Source organism: Micromesistius poutassou (assembly GCF_964030765.1).
Source record: "Micromesistius poutassou genome assembly, chromosome: 21".
In the NCBI taxonomy this organism is placed as follows: Eukaryota; Metazoa; Chordata; class Actinopteri; order Gadiformes; family Gadidae; genus Micromesistius; species Micromesistius poutassou.
The window spans coordinates 3,321,936-3,343,120 of NC_140291.1; the positions used below are offsets into that span (position 1 = coordinate 3,321,936).

At 45.1% G+C, this 21,185-nt stretch overlaps 3 protein-coding genes across 3 annotated transcripts in view; 1 reads left to right on the plus strand and 2 right to left on the minus strand.

Annotated features, from left to right (window-relative positions):
- Nucleotides 1-1,382: 1,382 nt before the first annotated feature.
- Nucleotides 1,383-5,199, plus strand: dydc2 (DPY30 domain containing 2; the record flags this gene model as incomplete). The annotated part of the gene is made up of 9 exons (XM_084485254.1): nt 1,383-1,529; nt 1,711-1,833; nt 1,925-2,032; nt 2,477-2,611; nt 3,204-3,422; nt 3,626-3,790; nt 4,243-4,401; nt 4,770-4,916; nt 5,085-5,199. The coding sequence occupies 9 exons, from the start codon at nt 1,383-1,385 to the stop codon at nt 5,106-5,108; spliced, it is 1,227 nt and encodes a 408-aa protein (XP_084341380.1). The 3' UTR covers nt 5,109-5,199.
- Nucleotides 5,200-8,672: 3,473 nt separating this feature from the next.
- LOC311366669 (tripartite motif-containing protein 16-like protein) lies at nt 8,673-15,213 on the minus strand. The gene is made up of 6 exons (XM_084485467.1): nt 14,364-15,213; nt 12,426-12,521; nt 11,390-11,623; nt 10,709-10,880; nt 9,881-9,976; nt 8,673-9,756 (listed from the first exon to the last, which is right to left on the minus strand). The coding sequence occupies exons 1-6, from the start codon at nt 15,093-15,095 to the stop codon at nt 9,137-9,139; spliced, it is 1,950 nt and encodes a 649-aa protein (XP_084341593.1). The 5' UTR covers nt 15,096-15,213; the 3' UTR covers nt 8,673-9,136.
- A 1,498-nt stretch (nt 15,214-16,711) lies between these two features.
- Nucleotides 16,712-21,185, minus strand: part of LOC311366487 (fatty acid desaturase 6-like) — a 6,157-nt gene continuing 1,683 nt past the window's right edge. Inside the window, 6 exon segments of the mRNA XM_084485273.1 lie at nt 16,712-17,243; nt 17,634-17,813; nt 18,698-18,885; nt 19,468-19,648; nt 20,372-20,445; nt 20,448-20,537. Coding sequence (XP_084341399.1) covers nt 17,094-17,243; nt 17,634-17,813; nt 18,698-18,885; nt 19,468-19,648; nt 20,372-20,445; nt 20,448-20,537 — 863 coding nt within the window. The 3' untranslated portion in view covers nt 16,712-17,093.

The window sequence follows — 21,185 nt, forward strand, 5'->3', positions numbered from 1 at the left end:
CTGTTAGCGTGTCCGGGGCTATATACACAGATCTCTGCACATCGTGGGTCCCCTCACTATCTTGCAAAGAACTGTTGATAGGCAGTCCAATTGGGGGAGACAGCTGTTGATCAAATGAAAAACAGATGGAATAGTCCGCCACGTGGCATCAGGGACGCGGACTCTGTCAAGCTATTCAAAGCAAAGCTGACAACGTACCTCTACAGCCTTTCATTTGCAACATAGGGGTGCTAAAACGATGCTACTATATTAGCAGCAGTCTATATTTCCAGTATGCACTTTTCCCTTCTAATTCATTAATTCTCTCTGTTCTAGCGTGTTGCGGTGACTGCGACTGGATGCCTGGACTTTTCTGTTTGTCAATCATGGCACCCACTGCACTCCTGACCATCCCTGGAGGTTGGGATCCCCAACTCTGCCTCCTCAGGATTACTTCATTGCTCATAAAGGGACTTTTTTCTTGCCCTCTTGGGGGGCTAGGCTCAGGGGGGTGTCATTAACGTTTGGCCTGTTAAGCCTTTCGAGACCGTACCGGTGATTAAGGGCTACACAAATAAAGTTGAATCGAATTGAATAAGATTGCTTAAAAGGTCACGACTTTCCCCATGGTCTTAACAAGTGGGCGTCTCCCCCAGTGGGTCCCTGTGGTTGGTGGCGGGTTGACCACTGTAAGTCCAACTGTAATATGCGTGAACCCATAGGGTCAGGTGCTGGGTAGATGATATGTTGCAGAGGCTAGGGGATTCTCTTTCCTCTCCGGAGGGCGATTCGAAGAAATGTGGCAGCTGCGAGGCAAGTTTATCCCAACGCATTCCGTCTTCTCCAGCCAGGAGCAGCGCTCTGCCGTCATGTTGGATATACCAGAGTCCAGAGATGATTAGAGGATGGTTGTTTATAAGTTCCGCTGTAAAAAAAAAAAAAAAAAGTCATTGTCAAAATGCAATGTGTGTGTGTGTGTGTGTTTGTGACAGCATAGAAAGCGCGTGTCTAATATTTGTGCTTCAGAAGATATGCATCTGTCACATCTCATCCCAAACGACCAATCAAATTACCTCATTAAAAGTATTCCAAACCCTTGAAAAGCCAATTACCAATGTATTAACATTGTAATATGCGATGCGAATTTAATTTCAAGCGGAACTACCTCCGGGGGAGGGTTAAACGTGACACTGTTACCATGGTAACACCACACAAATACGACGCTAAGCGAACTTTGGAGGTCTGCTTAAAGCAAAGTCGTATTGTTCGTTGAATAGGAGTAGCTGATTTGATTGCTACGATTAAATTCACCAACTATTTTCTCTTCTTTGCTGATGCTCTTATTTTGCACTTCTTATTTTTGACCCTATCATTTTAAATAGCCTAATTTCTCGGGAAGTCAAATGGATTCCGAGTACTTAAAAAGCCACCTGGGTAAATGCCTGGCTGCAGGACTGGCCGAGGTGGCTGAACGACGACCCGTGGATCCGATTGAGTATCTTGCCCACTGGATTTATAAATACAACAGTGACCAGGAATACGAGGCCACGGTTAGTCGCACTGTTACTTTATTGCCAGTAGGGGTCAGTATTGCACAACATATTTACGTTATACTGCGCACAATGGTCTGCGTTACCTTTCTCTGTTATTTTCGGTATAACTTAAAAAATAGATGACAAAATACAGAAAATATTCGCTTGATAACAGACACTTCAACGTGTGTGATGTCAGAGGAAGGAGAACCAAGCGTTGCTAGAACAGGAGCAGGCCAGAGCCAGAGAGGAGGCGCAGCACCAGAGGAGGTTGAGGAAGGAGGAGGAAGAGATACAAGAAGCGCTGGGAAAGGCCCAAAAGGTATGCAAGAGGACCACATCCTTTGATTGGTTGGGTTGCTATTTCTGGTGTTCAACTTTGTGGTGATTCATACGGAGGTGTGATCGTTAAGGCATCAGAACCTGCCAGTGCTGGCAGCACTCCTGCGGCACCAATCGTCAAAAGGCCCAAGAGTTCTTCCAACCCGTCAGCGCTTGCCCCGGTCTTGGAAGATGAAGACGTGAGTTTTACTTTATGCATCTGTATTGAGAAACCGCTGACTGAACGAATGTTCAGTCAGCTGATATGTGTTGTTAAAGCGGTGGTAGGTCCGATTTAACAGCAGCATAAAACAGAAGATGGCAAGATTTAAAAAAAAGAAAAAAAGATGCTAAAATCGCCGCCAACAGTCTTACCTACTCTTAACATTAGAGCATATGTATCTATATGTATTATACATTGTATACATTTTCCTTTTGACAAACATGACAACAGCGGCTTCTCTTTAAAAAAATGTATTACAATCATATACCTACAAACAAGGACAGAGAAGGTAGGCCTGCTACATGAGAATAAATAATAATCACCGATACAGCAACGCTTGGTCACATCTTCCTGCGAGGCCCCGGTTGCTCTCCATCAGACGCTAAGACCAGTGTGTTGTTCATCGTGAGAATGGTGTCAGACCTCACAGACGGAGCCTGCTGAACGCCGCGTCGAGGAGAGGCAGAACCCACAGGAGCCTCTGGTCTCTGAAACAGAGAACCAGCAGGGGGCAGCAGAACCCACCCTAGCTGATGGGGATAACTCTGAGAAGGAGGTGAACTTTCTGACGAGCTTTTTCTGGTGGTGGTGGTGGGTGTGTTCGCCCTTTAGCATCGGCGCTTTTGTTTGAGTTGCGGTGCTTGATGAGTCGTGCCGCAGGGTGATGCATGTTACTCGATACACAGCTCTTGTCGGGGATTCTTTCTTGTTTCTGGGTGTAGCTGCCGTGTCGTGTGTGTGTGTGTGTGTGTGTGTGTGTGTGTGTGTGTGTGTGTGTGTGTGTGTGTGTGTGTGTGTGTGTGTGTGTGTCTCTGTTTGTTTTCAATGTTTCTCCGGGTGAGGCTGATTAGATAGACATTCCCTGCAGTTATGAAAGTCTTGACTTGACTTGTCTCCCTGCTACACCACAGTCATATTCTGAGTTATAAGGTCACTCATAACTCACTTATCGAGATACATGAATACACAAACTATAGCCAGTGTAGAGCCTTTTGTCCGTGCAGTCTCTCAGTCTCTCTCATTATGGTGGGCATCTGTGGCTCATGCATACCTTGCCCGTTGCAGTGGCGTTTTCTGGCACGGCGTGTGAATGAACTGCCTATGACCTGGTTGGTGGTGGTGGTGGTGGTTGCGGTGTCCTGTGTCAGGTGAGGGGGACAGACGACGTACCGGTGGGAGACCCTGCGGTGGGAGACCCCGCGGTGGGAGAATCAGAGGGAGGGGTCGCCTCTTCTCCGGCAGAGGTCCCGGGCTCCCCAGCTAAGGAGGAGTCACGGGAAGTGACGGAAGAAGCCCCTGAGGTGACCTCGAGGCCCGGGGAACCACAGGGAGACGGGGACACGGCGGGGCGCCAGGATGAGGCAGAGGTAAATCTGGCTTGTTGTCGTCAATAGTTCGACAGGCCTCGGATTGTATTGAAGGTCCTATCGAGGAAAATGAGTCACAAAGTGAAAGATGTCAAAGATGACTCTACTGTAATCTACTGTAAGCTTCCGGATGAAATTGGTTGAAATTCACTTTGAAAATGCACTCACTTTGTGTTGTGAATCACACCCTGGTTTGTCACCAGGTGGCAAATGGATCCGAACATACAGAACCAGAGTCCACTGAACCCTTAGGACCCTCCGGTAGCCAAGATAATCTGACCTCTGATCAAAAGGAAGAAGAAGAAGAACAACAGCGAGAGACAAAGACACAAAGCCCCTCTCCCCTTGACCCTCAGGATGGAGAAAAGGTGACCTGCTGACAGATAGCCTCTCTGAGCCCACGCTGGTCGGCCTCTTTCACTGACGAGGAGAACACTCAGGGAAATAAACAGGAAGAGAGAAGAGCAGACTGGCAGGGAGGTCAGATGCAACAAACTGCAGACAGGTTTGATACAATTTCAGACGTTAATGTTTGTAATAAGATAAGGAGAAGAGGTTCGGCGTCAGCTGAGTTGGTCCAGGACATTGGGACTTGGCAGCCCACAGATGTGGTTAGGATGTCAAACCTTGGACCTCCCAACCATGCAGGCAGAGAAGGTTCTGTCGGGACAGGGACAGGAGCAGAGCTAGAGAACAGAAGGTAGACAGCCAATCCTAGTGGACACGAGCAGAAGAGGGAAAGAGCATAGAAATACAATGGCCAGCTACCATCTCCATGACCTAATCCACTGCTTTCACTCCTACTGACCGGTGACACCAGACAGAAGGAGGTCCAGATGGACCCACAGCCCCAGCCGAGGCTGTGGAAACGGGCTCCGTCTCCGGTCGGGGGGACGGTCCGCTGCCAGAGGAGAAGGAGGAACAGGAGACACACACGCCTCCTTCTTCTTTTCCCTCCGATAAGCGGGATCAAGACGAGGTTGTTCTGGCAATTTTACGAAATGCACTCATTCATGCTGTATTTGTATTTTAATCACATTTTAATCACATTGACAGTCTCAAACGGCTTAAGATGCCATATATTTATGATGCCCCCTCAACCCCTAATTTATCACACACACACACACACACACACACACACACACACACACACACACACACACACACACAAAAGAGTCCAGTGGAGTCAGTCCAGAGGAAGTAGCAACGTGAGTCTTGAGGATTACACGACGGTAGCAGCGATGGAGAATCGGAGGCAGACATGGACAGGGTCAGGCAGCAGAGCCACTCAACAGGAGGCCCTGGATGAAGGTTTAACCAAACCCTGTGTGTTGATGGTCAACCCAGGAGGAGGCAGACAGGCCAGCCGACACAGCGGCTCCGGTTCAGAGCGATGCACCCGAGGAGGGGGCAGCGCCGTCGGATAAGGGGGAAGTGATATCTCAAGGCGGGTCTGAAAGCAATTTTGTGAGCAAGGAGCAAGCGCCTGAGAAGGTAGAAGGCCTAGCGACAGGGAAAATGTAAACGCATGTTGTGTAATATTTTGAAATCCATGTCATTGTGTGTGATCATGAGTGAGAAGCTATGCCCCCAATGCTTTCCTTGGATGTCTTAATCATTTAATGATAAACAATATATTTTTTTCTGTTGTTCTTTTTGCAGGAAGAAGAAAAAGATGCAAACTAATTCTCCCACAACACAGTCTCTGTTTGGTATCCTTAATATATAACATATCACTTAGCAAATATAGAATTATACTGTTATTTTGAAAGGCCTATGCATGGGTTTGAAATAAAGGTTTACTAAATCAGTGCATCATATCGCCTTTTGTGTTTATTATGCACGGTTTTGCCTCATGATGTGATTTTCTACTTTTAACTTTGTACATGAAAATGGAAGAAGGGCAATGGTACTGTAAAATCCTACACAACTGTAAATATATTGTACCTAGGCTAATGAAAAGTTCATTTTGCACCTGCCTCGCCTGACGCTGTGGCACTTTCAACTACAACAATGTGTCACCGCATAACGACAAAGCATTTCACGATTAATTACTTTCATTTTCATTATAAACGTCATGGTAACTAAGATTCCTATGCTCCTAAAATGGCGATGGTTGTTCCGATGTAGAACCCTTGCCTGGTAAACAATCAGTCACTCACATGGGCTATTGATGATGAGCTATGGCATACACCATATGCATTACAAAAAGTCTGTCTGTAAATGTATTTTTAAAAGCCAGATTTCAAGCATGGCGATCACAATGCTTTGTGCCCAGTCACATTCTGGGTGCATGACGCCCAGTGTTTTACTCAATATAAAATGTCCAGGAGGCTGCAGAGCTGTCCTCTCTGAAACCCCAGCTGGACCAGCTAGGGGTCCCCCTCTACGCGGTTGTGAAAGAGGACGTTGGCACAGAGATCCTCAACTTCAAACCTTTCTTCAATGGGGACATATTTTTGGATGCAAAGGTATGCTGATTTTCACAGTCTATCCCAAACTTAAAATTTCAGTTACAAGGGCGGGTTATGTTCCATTTTCCACAGTCACATGCAGTAGTAGTTACCAAGTAGTTAATGTCTCTACGGATTTTCTAAGCCTATGAGGAGGATTCGCATCAACAGTCAGCCCCTTGTGTGTTCTGCTTCCAGCGGCGGTTCTATGGACCCCGGGAGCAGAGCATGGGTCTGCTGGGGTTTCTCCGGGTTGGGGTGTGGACGAATGGGCTGCGACTCTTCAGGAACGGCTTCATGGGGAATATTTTAGGAGAAGTTTTCACCCTGGGTGGGGTCTATGTCCTGGGACCAGGGGAACAGGTGAATTAAGGGACTGTTCGTTATTTATTTTAAGTTAGTCAGTTATTAATATTTCACATCAATGACATTGTGTGACGAACATCTGCAAAAAAGGCCTAGTAAACTAGTAGGCCTAGGCTATTCACATGAAATAAAACAATAAAACATTGAGACCATTCCACAAAGCACACTGGGTAATAACAAATTCAACCCATGGACTCGTCACTGGACTCGCTTCCTCAGTCATTGTTTATTTTAGCAGGTACGACGTAGGCTACGAAAGAGATTCGTAGCAAAGAACGTTTCGGGAAACACACGTGATGTTATGGTAGAACTTAAAGTAGAGGTTACGAATGACGTAGCGTTAAGAAGGCTTTAAGAAGGTTTCGGGAAACCGGGCCCTGGCTCGTTGTTGATAACACGCCTGTGATTAAGGGGGAAGGGTCAGGTGTGGTTCATCATGGGGGTGCGGTGGGGGCAGAGACTGAGAGCTACATGGAAAAATATGCTCCAAATGCACTTTCTTAAGCACTTTGAAATGTTGCTGTTTCATGACAAAAATTTAGGACCATTCCAACATTTTGGAAGTCCTCAACGCTGCCAGGAGGATACAACGGGAGCTTGTGTCTTTGAAGGAAGGATAGCGCCGCGTCCAAAAACTGGCAAATGGTCTAATTCTTTTGTAGGATATCTCCTACAAATTTCCTGCAAAATATTATTTTTTTCTGAATTGCTGGTCAAAAGCAAATCTCAAAGGTGCACTGTCCAAGATTAATTTTCATGAAAAGTTTATCTCATTGCTTCAATGTTGGAACAAAGTTTGTTTTTGGATGTTGTTTGAAGAGAAGGCCTGTACTTCTCGAGCTTCCATCTTGTGTGTGTGTGTGACTGTGCAGTTATGGGATCTGGGAGTGTTAATGAGATGGCCTGATTCTAACCTCTGAATGAGAGAGCAGGCCTGATGTCTAATAACCAGATGAAACCTCTTGTTTCTGTCACCACCTTTCAGAGCAATAAAAGTGTAATGATTTAATGTACATATGGCCCATGTGTTTTCTGTCAAATGTTTATAGCTGTCTGAGATCTGACTGCAGTGGTTTTTTAAGGCAACTCTTACTGTTAATTATTTATGGCTCTGAGGTTTAGTCTAGTTCCTTCCTCAGCTTGTAGGAAAGAAAGTAAGAAAAATTGTGAGCTGCCCCATGCTAGACAGGAAATGAATCAACGAATCAGTGATAACTATTTCTAAACTAATTTGCACATTTTGACGTGGCTTTGAGACTCCTCACTGCATTCTCCCACTTTGCCAGAAGGTGTCCTTATAGTTCAATGGTATCTGAACTTCAGCCCAACATGGGCGGTTTCATATGCAGACTTTATTTATTTGAGGCATACTTCCTTCCATCTGTTTCATTGCAAAGCTGTCAACTCTTTACACAACGGTTTTTGTTTGTCATTGTTAATCATAGACAATTCTACACATTGTCCACCTCCCAGTTTGGCAAAATATGATTGAATTGAATTGAATCATTCATTCAAACCCATTTATTGGTTTAAAATAGGGGGAAACCCGTCACACACTGCTGCGGAGACATGCATTCAGTCACTAGAAGGGAGTCCACAGGCTTTCCATACTTTTTTTTTTGGAACACTGTAAATTGGCAAGACTGCGTTTCCTTCAGTTGTGCAGAGGAAGCTACGCGCACAAGCTCAGACAGACTATTTATAAAGCACTTGCAATTCTACATGCTGAGAAGGAACAATAGTGTTATCTATGAGACAGGCCCTGGTATTGACTCAGCCATACGTTGCTCAGTTGAATGGAGCAATTCACTGAGGCCAGTCATTAGGATAGTTAGGATATTGTGTTGGGAAACCAGAAACCAGAGATCACCAGGGAAACTTGGAGAAGAATCAAGTAAACAAGAGTGCAAGGGGTTTTCTTTGGTTAAGACTGCTGAAGCAAATCGCAAACCATGTTTTGGCATAACATTCAAGAAATTCAAGAATTTTGAAGCGGTGAATATCCTTGTTTGCTGCGATCAGTCAACGGGTAATGGAACAGTTTTATGGCCATCTTTTATGTAAGGGATAATCACCGAGAGGCAGGGCATATCAAACTGTTTATTGCCCTGCCTTGAGGTGATTATCCGTTTATTCTACTTCTTGCTTGCTAACATAATAAAACAATTCAAATACATTAATAATTCAGCTTTTTCTTATTCGTATTGCATGCTTATTAAATGTATACTCTGTTTGAGTTCATCTCCCTCAAAAAGTAGTCCCCTTTAGAACTACCTTTAGCTCAGCTGTAACTTATTAGTTTCTATAGCAACCACACAAGGCTGCATCTGATCACTAGTTTAATAACGTAGTTGCTACATTGTATCTCGCTTGCGAAACTATGTATCGACTGACCCTCCGATAGATTTCCGACACATTTTAGAAACTTTTTTAAAGGTTTATTTTTACAATGGACCTCATGTTTTAAATTTCTGTGATAGAAAAAAAATACAAGCGACGTATTGATCTACTATTTGATGACGCTGTGCCCAGTCAGCGGGCAACCTGCCGGGTTAATGCCCTCCTCCCAGCCAATCAGAATCAAGCATTCTTAAACGAAGTAGAATAATTACCAATAACAAACTTAAGTCACAGTGGTGCAAAAGGAGTAACCGTATTCCTAAATGTTTTTAAAAGCTAAAACATGAGAACTTGAGAGGAGAGTCATGTTTTCAATTCAAAAGTACACATTAGCAACATGCCTTTTTATTAAAGCTTGACTCAGCACATCAGTCAAAAACACTTCCCCAAATGATACCAGAAGTTTACAAAGCCTATTGTAAGCATACAACAACAACATACAGAACCCACCGCGTCTTAAAGCCTGTTCACATTGCACAAAGGAGCAACAGACACTTAATCGCTATTGTCGCTGGCCTTGGATCCAACAATACTGTTTGTGGGGGAGGCTTGAGGGGAAGGACTTTTGAGTGGCAGTGCCTCCCCGGGTGGAACCAGGACCACGACGTTCTCCTTCTTGGGCAGCCAGAAGGCCGGATACAGCGGCTCCAGGAACTCCGCCCGGTACTCGTGGATGAGGGTCATGGCGTCGGACACGCCGTAAAACGCCAGCAGCCCCTGGCTGTAGTCCAGGTAGACGCCGATGCGCGTGAACCTGTCCAAGCCCAGCGGGGTCTCCACGTCGCTGTGCCACGCCGAGTAGGTGCGGCCGTTCCACTGAAGGCACCAGGAGAAGTTGTTCCCCGTGATGCAGCTGTTGCTCTCCTGGCCCTTGCGGTCGATGCTCTTGTAGGTGAGGCCCACGTGTGTGCCGTCGCCGCTCGCGTCCACCTCGAAGTACTTGCGGCCCAGGTAGAAGCTCTCGACGGCCAGCACCTGGCGCCAGTTCTCGAAGCGCTCGGGCAGCTCCGGGTACGGGTGCTGCCAGGGCGTCGTGTTGGTCACTTTGCGGTTCTCCTCGGTCAGGCGTAGGAACTTGTGGGCGGTGTCGCCGTCCAAAGTCACATGACTGGCGTCTAGAAGGACAGGATAATGTGTGTCAATATGAGATAGACGGTCAATGAAAGTGGGATACTTTCTGATGATTGTTGTACTTTACTGCTACTACAACAAATTGGAGATTTTGAGTCGAATACTTACACTTAAGGAAGTCATCTCGCGTCTTTGGATCCGGGATGCCAATGTTCTGTTTTGATGCGATGATTTCATGAACCGTGGTCTTTATTCCCATCTTGTCTGGAGGGGGGGGAAGGGGAAGGAAGGTTATTAAAAAAAAAAAAATGTTTGTGTCCTTCACCTTCACTTGGTTGACATGGGATTAAAAGGTGATGTTTTTGTGTGACACACCAACAACGTGACACAGGTGTGCACACACAGGTGTGGGTATCGCTCAAGTGACCACATTAAGACAAACAACAGTGTTCCACAGACAAGCCCTCACTCATCAGCTGAAATTCCTCCACTCTCCACCAGACAAGTCTGAACACACCAACACGGTATGCTTGTGCACATTCAATGCTTGTTTTCCTTCATCGCTGGGGCAGATTATTTCATGCTTTGTGTTTATTTCAAATGAAACATATTTGTGCATGGTGATGTAATGCTGGTGCTTTTGGAAGCTTTTGACTGGGGGTCGTTATCCTGCACTGTACCTGACACATTATTTTGGCCAGCCTTGATTTTAAGTTGCTTTTTTATTTAAATTGCTGAATGGGGGAAAATGTGTTTCAGAATTTAAAGGGATACGGAGAGAGAATATAATTTCAGTCCAAATTCATCTATGAGCATCCAGAAGGGGAGTTTGCAGGGTTAGCATTTTCTTTCTGTTAGCCGCTTCCATTGACTTGCATAGTTACAGTAGCCTAGCTCCTGTTCATGTGAGGGGAAATACACTCTTAATTACTCTTCAAAGTTTTCCAATGTGCATAGGGTTAGTCAGTGGCGCGGTAGCACTATAATAAGACTTACCATTTTTGCACGTCTCTTTGATCTTATTCATGTATGAAGACGTGAGCTTCTCGCTTATCTCCCTCGTGGAGTCCTTAATCTGGCGGCTAAACGAATGTAACCGATCCATCAGACCGATGTAGACCCCGGGCAGAGAAATATCCAGCGTCTCCTTCTTCCACTCTGAATACTCCTGCAATGAAAGAAACAATTCATTATTAATATTACTTTTAGTCATATATCACTTTGTTGTATAATATGTCCATTTTGCTATCAATTGGCTTCCAGACATGACATTTGTGACACTTTTGTAATAGTCTCACAAATACGGCTTTAGATGAATATCTACAGTCTGGTGGCAGTTGAGCTCAAAACTGGGTGAAAGGGCTGTTGCTTTCGCTTCTATTTGTTTGTGTCATGGTGCTAAGAGATGGGGATCTGTAAGCGCGTGATTGGCCAACACCAAATGGTCCAGCGGTAGTCAACTGTAACAATAGGATTCAAATCAACACTGTATAGAAATTCTGAAAGTTTCATACTGTCGCACAAATGAGTTTCTCTTGGATAGAATACCTCTGTAAAAAAACAGGAACAAGGCGTTACCCCGTCTGTCTATGGTTTCTGGTCCAGGCTCTGTGCCAGCTCCCCCTGATATATAACAGATGCTCCCCAGACGGATCATAATACTTGGTCCCACATTACCTGTAGGAAGTCCACGTCGTTTTTGTTCTTGGAGATCTTCTCCACCTGGCCCTGGGTCTTCTTCAGCTCAGCACACCTCTGCTCCAGGTGGGCCCGAATGCCCTCGGCCTGCTTCAGAGACTGCTTCTCCTCGCTCTCCAGGACCTCCATCACCTCCTTCTTCACCCGCTCCACCACCGCCTGCAGCGCCGCAAACTGGCTCTCTATCACCTCCCGTACCTCCGTCACTGAGTTCTGAGAGCCAGCAACACACACACACACACACACACCTTTTTAATTCACTTTGTGTGATCATCATGTTTTGGTGGATGCAAGACTGAGAGAGGATCCTGAATAAACTGGATTGACTGCAATGCAATATCCGTATACAGTAGTTAATAATCACAGAAGAAAGAATGAGGACATGGCAAGAACAACGACAACAATGGCATGGAGGATATATATATATATATATATATGTATATATATATACATATATATATATAAATTCTTCTTCAAAGTACTTCATATATATATATATATATATATATGAAGTACTTTGAAGAAGAATTTGACCAAGCAGTATCTATTGACATCACTCCCTCAGAAGCCCCGCCCTCTCTCCAATGACGCTCACTTGGAGCCAACGGCGTTCCGTCATGAGATGGGAAATGGGAACGCCGGGAATAGAGGTGAGGTGGATGTACAAAGCCTTGGCTTTGGACGTGGGCCATTCCATTCAACTGTGCTACAAATAAAGCCTTGTTGACTCATTGTCATCGTCATTGTCATCACCACCAGGTGGTGATTGACGTAACCAGGTCAGGTAATGGGCGGGTCAGATTCCTTGAGGCATTGGGGAGGTGGGGAGGTAGGGGGTTAAGAATGGCAGAAATGACAAGTGGTGGGTCTTCTTTACAAATCTATGTGTTTGTTCACATTCCTGTGACCACAGCATGTTACACACACACACACACACACACACAGACACACACACATGGCACCACTCATGTTTGACGGGACAAAGTTCAAGGGAGAGTGTTTCTCTGTGAGTTACCTCGATGGTGACTGCGTTGATCTGGAGCTTGTTGATGGCGTTCTCTGCCGCCGTGACAGTCTTCACCATCTCAACCTGCTTCTCCCTCAGTTCGCCCTGGAGATACACACGCACAGGAATGCAAATCATTAAAAAAATATTTTTTTCTCGTGGTTAGGGTTAACGCGGTTAACTTATTTCAACAGACTTCTTCTTTATTTGAAAAATGGAAGAAAAAATGCAATATGTAGGAAATTGACATCAAGCGTTGCTTTGAGACAGCAGGTTGGCCTTCAAAGTCCAGTCTGAATACCTCAGACAGGCCCGGGCACCTCTTTTACAACCTCCGGCTGGTTAGGTAGAATTCTTGCCTGTACAACCCAAAGGAATTCCATTGCAGTGAACAGCATTGGATCCTTGATAAGCTCTAGCTGTATAAGTTGTTTTTGAACAAAACCTTGTTCACCTGTGATTCATTCTTCCCTCCCACCAGTTGGGGAGAGATCGAGTGATCACATTTCAACAGGCTAAAGACCATTTCTTTCCTCTTTTCTTGTGCAAACAATGCAGCTCAACCAGTTTGTGAGCTTGCATTTGCATACAGAACATCATGCTATGTTAATGCTGTCTAGCATGCTGTCATCTACGATGAGGATCAAGAGACCAACTATCAGACAGGACCAAGTGCTATCATGATCAACAGCGCGGTATCTTTGCAACAGCTTGCATTCTGGGACACCTGAAAACAACGTTTCTCTGCGTTTGGTTTACGTCTGCTTGGCTTGAAGTCACATTTGGTACAGCTGTGGCGGCCGGGGTAGATTAGATGTAATGGTAAATAAAACGCTAGGTTCTGAGGGACTATATTGACAGAGTAAACATCTAGATCAGCGTGCTTTAAACACTGCCTTGGTGGTTATGTAATGTCAACCTTACTGTTGGAGAAACTGAGGTAACACAACCTTTTGGTTACCAGAACATTCAAACTTAGTAGTAGTTTTCAACTGGATCCAAAAGATAGAGAATTAACGTGAAACTGTATACCACACTGTTTCCAGGGAAACGGAAACCACAGAAAACATACGAGAAGAACATTGACATACTTTTCTTCTCGAAAACAAAACAGGGCGAGAGAATAGTGAACTTGCCACCCGAGATAAGGGCGTCTTAACCACAAACATGACTATGATGGAAATGAATGCATGAATATTAAAACATAATTTGGTAAACAAATGGAGAAGCATCTCAATAAGACCTGCGACAGCTCAGTATGCAAAGCAGCTGTGTGGGTTAAAAACAAATGCCTGCTCTGATCTCATCACCAGTCAAGAATACTTGAACCTAGAGGTCAGTGGCCGTCAGAAAAGAAAGACAAATTATGTTTCTGCTGGGACTTGAGCTCTCCTTGAGCCCCAAGCAGACTTAGACACGTGGATGGAGTTTCCAGGACACATGACCAAGGCATTTAGTTTGCTATTTTCTGACTCACTCAAAAGAAGGTCTAATTAAGTGATTCACTACACGTAGTAAGCCTACCACTCATGCAAAACTAAACCCCTTCATCCATGTAGGCTGTTTCTGATGGAGATCATATAATGGACTCTATTCTCATAAAGTCATTATACTCAACTATTATTATCTCGTTATGCCTAGAGACCAGACACATCTTAATAGCCTACAAAACTAGAGTCACATCTCACAGCAGGAAGTACAGTATTTTCTTTCATGGTTCCATTGATCCCACTCCTTGTCAAAAATTAAACCTGACAGGCCTAGATATAATGTTAAACACACCATTGTTAATAATAAACAATGGTGTGGATCTCATATAGTGACAGTGCAAGTATGCAGTTGACGCTCCAAGCACAGGGTATTCCCTTGCTGTGTGGCCGTTGGTTAAAGAGAAAAAAGAAGTGACTAAAAGTTAACGCAAACCAGCACAAAAAATAGTTAACCTGCCTCGATTTGTCTGCGGGCATCTCTGACGGGCAGGGACTTGTGGCCCTTGTGCTCCTCGAGGAAACAGTCCCTGCACACGCAGCAGCTGTCGGCCAGGCAGAACAGATCCAGGGGCCACTTGTGGCCCTCGCACGTCCGTCTCTCGATGTCCCGCAGGGGCTCCACGAGACGGTGGTTGTGGAACTTCTGGTTCTCCAGGTGCGGTCTGAGGTGGGCCTCGCAGTAGGACACCAGGCAGGTGAGACAGGACTTCATGGCCCGCCGAGGGCTGTCGATGCACGAGTCACACACCACATCATCCGGGCCGATGGGCTCCTCTTTGGCCAGTTCTTCTTCCTTTTCTCCCTGTTTAATTTCTCCTTCAGCATCTTCTTCTTTGGGTTTATCACCGGTCTGTGACTTCTCGTCACTCTGTTCCTCGTTTTGCTTTTCGGGGTCCTCCGGTTCCAGAAGGTCTTCCTGTATCTTGGTCTCCTCGATTGCCTTCGAGTCCGGACTGTCCTCCCCTTTGCTCTTGATCATTGGGGTTTCGATCACCGGGGTTTCGCTCACCGTTCCGTTCACCTTCAGGGCGGGTGCTGGTTCCGTCTTGCCGCCTTTACCCCCCTCTCCCCGACCATCACTGCACAAGGGGCACGGGGGCGCGTCGGGCTCCGTGGCCCCAGAACATGCAGCGCAAAGTTGAGGTTCCTTTAGGTCGAGGACCGCCACTTTGGGTGCAGTATCTGCCATGACTGTATTTATTTTCCTTGTTTCTTTCTTTTCTCTCTCTCTCTCTCTCTCTCTCTCTCTCTCCACTCCCTCCCTTGAGACAACCTCCCTCTCCTCGTCTGACACTGAAACTAACCGGCCCAGCCACTGAGTGAGCAGCGGTCTAGCCCACCTTTTTAGTTCCTGTATCACAATGAGACTCGCAGTAAGCCACACCTCGACCTGGTAGAACATGTACAGACCTCGGATCGAAACCGAACAGCCTCTCAAAACACACACGGATACATAACGGTGAGAACAGATCAGACACAAGCCACTAGATCTGCTTCCGCGTTGAATAGGCCTACGACGTGGAGTGGGTACTCATTATAACATTCCTGCCTGTCGAGGACTGCTCTATGATTATGCGTTTTATGCCTTGTCAAGTTTCTCGGAAGGTTTTATTAAAGCCGCGAACTTTAACGGTCCGATACACCATCAGTAATCGATCTCGTTGAGGTGATTGAGTTGATCGAGTTGCCGGTGTTATCTGTCAGCTGACAGATCAATTCGTCCTATGATTAAGACCAAGCGTAACAAAGAGCGACTGTTATTGAGATGTACCTTAAACATTATGAAGCGAAAGGCAAACATTGACTGACATGAGACAGCACTTCTGCAAAGTGCTATCTCCATTAAAGACAATGCTGCCACCTGGTGGCCGTGACAAAAACCTGACGCGCAAAACAATTATTTATAACTTTGACCAACTGGAAACTGTTTGCACAACACAATGCTAGCGTCGTCATGCACTCCGAACCATTGATCTTAGCACAATATGGAAACAAAAAATACAACAAAAACATAGACAAAACATAGTATATTAGCATCTAAATAGGGAAATAAGATATTAAAGGTGACATATTATACCACCAGGTGTGAGTAAGGCTACAAGCGTTTTGAAAATCTGCCTCTTCTGACAAGTGGACGTGTCCACCTAGATGTATGCTGGATAGATGAGCAACGTTTGCTACAGTCCACTGGGTAGGCTGGTGGACTGATCTATCCAGTAAGCTGGTAGACTGATCTATCCAGCACACATCTAGGTGGACACGCCCACTTCTGATGTCAGAAGAGGCCGATTTTCAAAACGGCTTGTAACAGCTAATCACACTCACACCTGGTGGTATAATATGTCACCTTTAAATGTTGGTCTTTATGTGTAGGTTTGGGTTTCACAACCTATGCATTGCACCACATTGTACAATATATTTGCTCTCCCTCTCCCTCAAACACTACGACTTGTGCAATATTTACACTCTTCTGTTAAGCTCACTTTAAGAGCTGTTTCGTCTTTGTATTGCTTCAGCCAATGATTTTCCATAGGCTTTAGCTTTACACAGTGACCCGTGACAATGATAATATAAGTCAAGAGTTCAAATAAAATAACTTGTTTTAATAATGTGTGATTTAAGGAAACAATATTGATTTGTAGTAACTCCCAAAGGTAGGTTGTTTGTGGATCCTGCTGTTCGTAAGGATGGTCTTTGAAGCTCACGTTCAGTGACAAAACATTGCACCGACGCTATTACAACAAATGTCTCAAAGGAAATATAAGTCAATCCAGGCCTTTTAAAATCCTCCAGCCCTTCACAAACTCAAAGTCATTGTTTCACTTTATTTTACTTTTGGGGTTTTTAGGTTTTTCAGTATGGACACATAACATAAGTCAATGTTAATGTTAATGTTTCACACTAGTGATGAATCTGAATGGAATATTGCTACGTTAAACATTGAACTAAATAATGTTTCAGATATCATTATTTATTAAGGCAATTATATTAATATGAATATATATTTGCTGTGCTCCCGATATAAACTGTGCATTGTGTCGTGTTCACGGAAGCTGAGCAGCGTGAATGCTTGTCCATTTCAGCTTCAGCAGCAGCACACTTTAAAGGAGCGGACAAGTAGGAAAGGCAAGTAGGCAAGGTAGACCATAAACTCCTAGAGAGAGCTCTTCAACGTTCCCTCCCCCTGTCACTGAAATCCGACCAGCTGGGTGATGGGCGGAGCAAAGACCATGAGTTCCTGGTATCTGTCGAAGATGATGCGCAGGCGGGAGAGGTAGCGGTCTTCCTGGTACGGGAGCTTCTTTGCCTTCAGATAGGACGACACGATGGGCTTGATCTGGGAAGAGGGGAGTTCGAGGTCAATGGGGGATTCAAATGTTCGGTACAGTTTTTAAGCGACATACTACGGAGCCCGGGTGACATGGGAGTCATTTATTTTAGAAAGCGACTCACTTTTTAAATTCTGATTAAACAAGATACCTCAAATCCCAAGAGAGGCTGTGTTTAGGGCTGAGAGTTTTAGGAAAGAGAGGTTATCCCCACGGTTACGACCCACGCCAACTCATGATACTTTTTCAAGTACCGTCGTTGTGTATGCACGTTATTATGAGCGATGTTGAATATGAAATGCATCACACAACGTAGCGGCATACTATAGCTGTCCGGGAGGTGACATGGTAGAAATGCTAACTCATATCAGCTACGGGGTAAAATCCAGCCTTTGTACCTTGAGACACATGTGATCCGACAGGAAGGGGAAGAGGTGGTGCTCCACATGGCAGCTGATGAGCGAGTGTCCGAAGACAAAGTCCAGCAGAGGGTTGCGTGGCAGATTCAGAACCCCGTGGGTCATCTGGTATATCCTCTTGGGCCGCTGCTTGGCCGAGAACATGGGAAGGCCAATGTGCTGGAAGGGACGGTAAGAACACTGTCAAGACACTGTGGGTCAACCCCCTCCTGATGTGTATGTGTGCATGGATGTATTGTGTGTTTTATGCTTGAATGTGAATCTCAGGTGTTAGACCATTTATATTCTTTACATTGAGTTATTTAGCAGATAATTTCATCGAAGCGATAGAGGTGAGAACAATGAAATCGTAGCACAACCCATTTGTATGTGTCACGCAAGTTTGGACAAGTTGCGAAATTAAAAACATAGTGAGTTCACTGGAGGTGAAAAGTTAGACAATAGACCGAAAACCTGAGGAGAATGTGCTCATTTTAGATCTCTCTTCTGTTCTTGGACATCAAACATTAGCAGCATATAGAGCAAGGATTTCCCTCGATTATCCTCTGACATCAAAACCACCTGATAACTCCCAGAAAACCAATCCACCTTCAAACATGTGATCAAAAAACACAATGCATAATGAGCTGCAGGAGAAAGTCAGAATCTGGGAAAGTTCTCCGGGAAAACCATAAATTAATCTGTTCTATTGAGACCGCCTTACAGACCAAGAACAAAGGCACTCTTCAGGCGTCCCTGTGCGATCATAGAGGACACAGAGCCGTATTGAAATCCTATTTTTCTTCCAAAGTTAACAAGACGCAACCTCACAAGTATCACATATTTCTGCATGACTTCATGAACCCAGGGAATGCTACCCTGTTTAATCAAATGGAAAGGAATCCCTTGGTGCTAGAACTGTGGGCTGGAAAAAACAACAACCCTGCCCTAAAATGTCTCCCACAATCTTAGCACAACTAATTATGCAGGAGTCTCTTCTACAACAAGAAAGGTATACAATGTATTCTGTGGTGTTTCCATGTATACTATTGGCACACGCTCACCTGGAATACGTTGACGTGGATGTAGGGCAGGGAGAACATGGCCCTGCACACCATCATGCACAGCAGGGCACTGGAGGGAGACTGGAAGCCGGAGACGTGAAGCAGCAGCCAGTACTGGGAGTAGAAGCCCAACGAGATGTACAGCACCGTACGGAGGGCATAGAGCACACTGTGGTTCCTCAGCTCGCCTGCAGGGGGAAAGGTTAAAGGGGAGGTCAACTTGAAAGGTGTGGTTGTAGTATGGTATGGTTTTAAGGTAGGATCATGTATGGTAGGTGGGGTAAGGAAAAGTATGGTTAAAGGGCTGGGCAATGTAAGGGAGATGAAAGTAAGGTAAGTTAAGGAAAGGTGAGGTAAGGTTAGGTAAGCTATGGATAAAAAGTACAGTAAAGGGTAACATTAGGAAATAGAAGCGCGTTGAACAGTATTAAGTATCAAACACCTAAAATGCAGGGTCTAAATGTACTTTTATGAATTGCTTTTATTACCTGCCAGAAAGGACAGCTCGGCTTTTGTATTACTTTGCTAAAAAACATGTCTTAAACTTTTGCGGTTTACTGACCTCTTTCCCTTTTTAAGTTTAAATGTTGTATTTTCCACAACAGTGTGTTTATTTTGGACCCTGCTCAAATGATAAATATAACAAATGAAACAAAAAAGTGTGAAATCTGTACTGAATTCTGCCGCTCAGCGCTTAGTCAGCCTAGTCAGAGCCACCATCTTTGGCGCGCGTTTCGGAAGCCGGATCCTGCGGGGAAAGGACCTCTCACCTAAGGCCACGAGCGGGGTGATGACGGGCAGGCCCAGGGGGGCGAGGAACAGGTAGACGCTGCGCGGCAGACAGGGGACCTTCCAGACACTGGAGTCCCCCAGGCCGATGATGTTGGTGTGGGCGTGGTGCATCTTGATGTGCCCGTGAACCCCCGCCCGCGCTGGGAAGGAGCTGCAGATCTGGTGGAGGGGGGAGACAGGGAGACAGACGGACTTATACCATGTGTCCGTGTTTCTCAAATAGGGGTACGTTCTTTTTAAATATTGTTTTTCTTTTTGTTGTTACAGTATTGGTTATGAACAATTGTAAAATAATTTCACGTTTATGAAATGTATAGAATCTTTATACCCCTTGAATAGAATTAAGTTCATCTGATCAGTAACATAGTGACATGTTCTGTAAACCATTCCAATAACAGCCTATCACTTTAAATGTAAAGGTATTCTTGGCTGAAAAAATATCTTGGGTATATTAGTAAAGTAAAAAAAGAACCACTGCTGTATATCATTAACCAGACAACAAGAGCTAGGAGAATCCAAAGCCATATTTATTTTCTCAGACGGGCAAACAATACAAAGAATTGTTTAATCAAGAAACAACATGCTTCCTCAAAGCAAAAGAGCAATCCTCTGATGGCTAATGGAGTGATCGTATGCCTTTACTGGACAGCATGCTAGCTATAGGATGATACCATGGCAATTCTCTATTCGTTTTAATGAATTCTGCAAAGGTATAGGAGGCCCATATCCTACTTCTATAACAGTCCCGAAGGAGAAAATCAACGTCTATATCACCATTTCGCCATTTTGAGGACACATTTATCAAAACAAGAGCCGCTTACGACACCTGCACTGCCTCAAATGATAATCAAGGAAACCTGTGTGTGCTGCCCACCACCTCACCTCGAGGAAGAAGCTGGCCCAGAAGTCTGCCCCGGCCTGGGACCCGCTGAGCGACCCGTGGCTGGCCAGGTGAGCCCCTTGATGGTGAGCACTCCGTGGGCCGCGCCCATCAACAGCACCCCCGCCGTGAAGCACAGCGGCTGGGCGGAGCCGAGCAGGAGGAAGGCTGCAGGACAACGTCACAACATTAGCTGTGCTCTAACGGGATCGTTGGTTCCTTCGTTCACTATTAGTGAACTCTATATAATAAACTATTTAAAGATTTAATTTAGCATTTTTTCAGCTTTATTATAGAGAGAGATAGAGGGGAGGACATGCAGTAAATAACCCAGGCCGGATTCGATCCTGGGTCTCAGCGATTACGACTGATCCGATATGGTATGCGCCTTAGCCCAGTGCGCCACCGGGTGCCCCTAATAAACTATTTAGGGATTAAGTGAATGGGTAATTCAGACACAAAATTTTTTTTAACATGACCATGGCAACATATGACAATGAAAACTGATGCACCATGGGATATATCGTGGAAATAAGTGTGCATCAGCTGGACACTTGTTTTACGGTGCATTATGTGTATTATGAGTAGTATAGGGAATCAGATTTGTGTCCTCATATTTCGAACAACACCACAAAACTGTGACACCCTAAGCAGTGCCCTACAAAGGGCACGAGTGGACCAATTGGAACAGAACCACACTGAGAGAACGAAGAAGACGTTTAGGATGAGTCTGGGTCAAGGAGCGGCTCACTAGGGGCAGACAGCAAACTAAACGTGTGACCTTTTGATCCCTTAATCAGTGTGATGAACCATCAC

Coding starts and splice junctions, on each gene's coding strand:
- LOC311366669 (XM_084485467.1), bottom strand. CDS start 15,095: ATGGCAGATACTGCACCCAAAGTGGCGGTCCTCGACCTAAAGGAACCT. Junction 10,881..11,389: donor ACGACGTGGACTTCCTACAG/GTAATGTGGGAC, acceptor CTTTCATTGCAG/GAGTATTCAGAGTGGAAGAA. Junction 9,757..9,880: donor GCGAGATGACTTCCTTAAGT/GTAAGTATTCGA, acceptor CTGTCCTTCTAG/ACGCCAGTCATGTGACTTTG.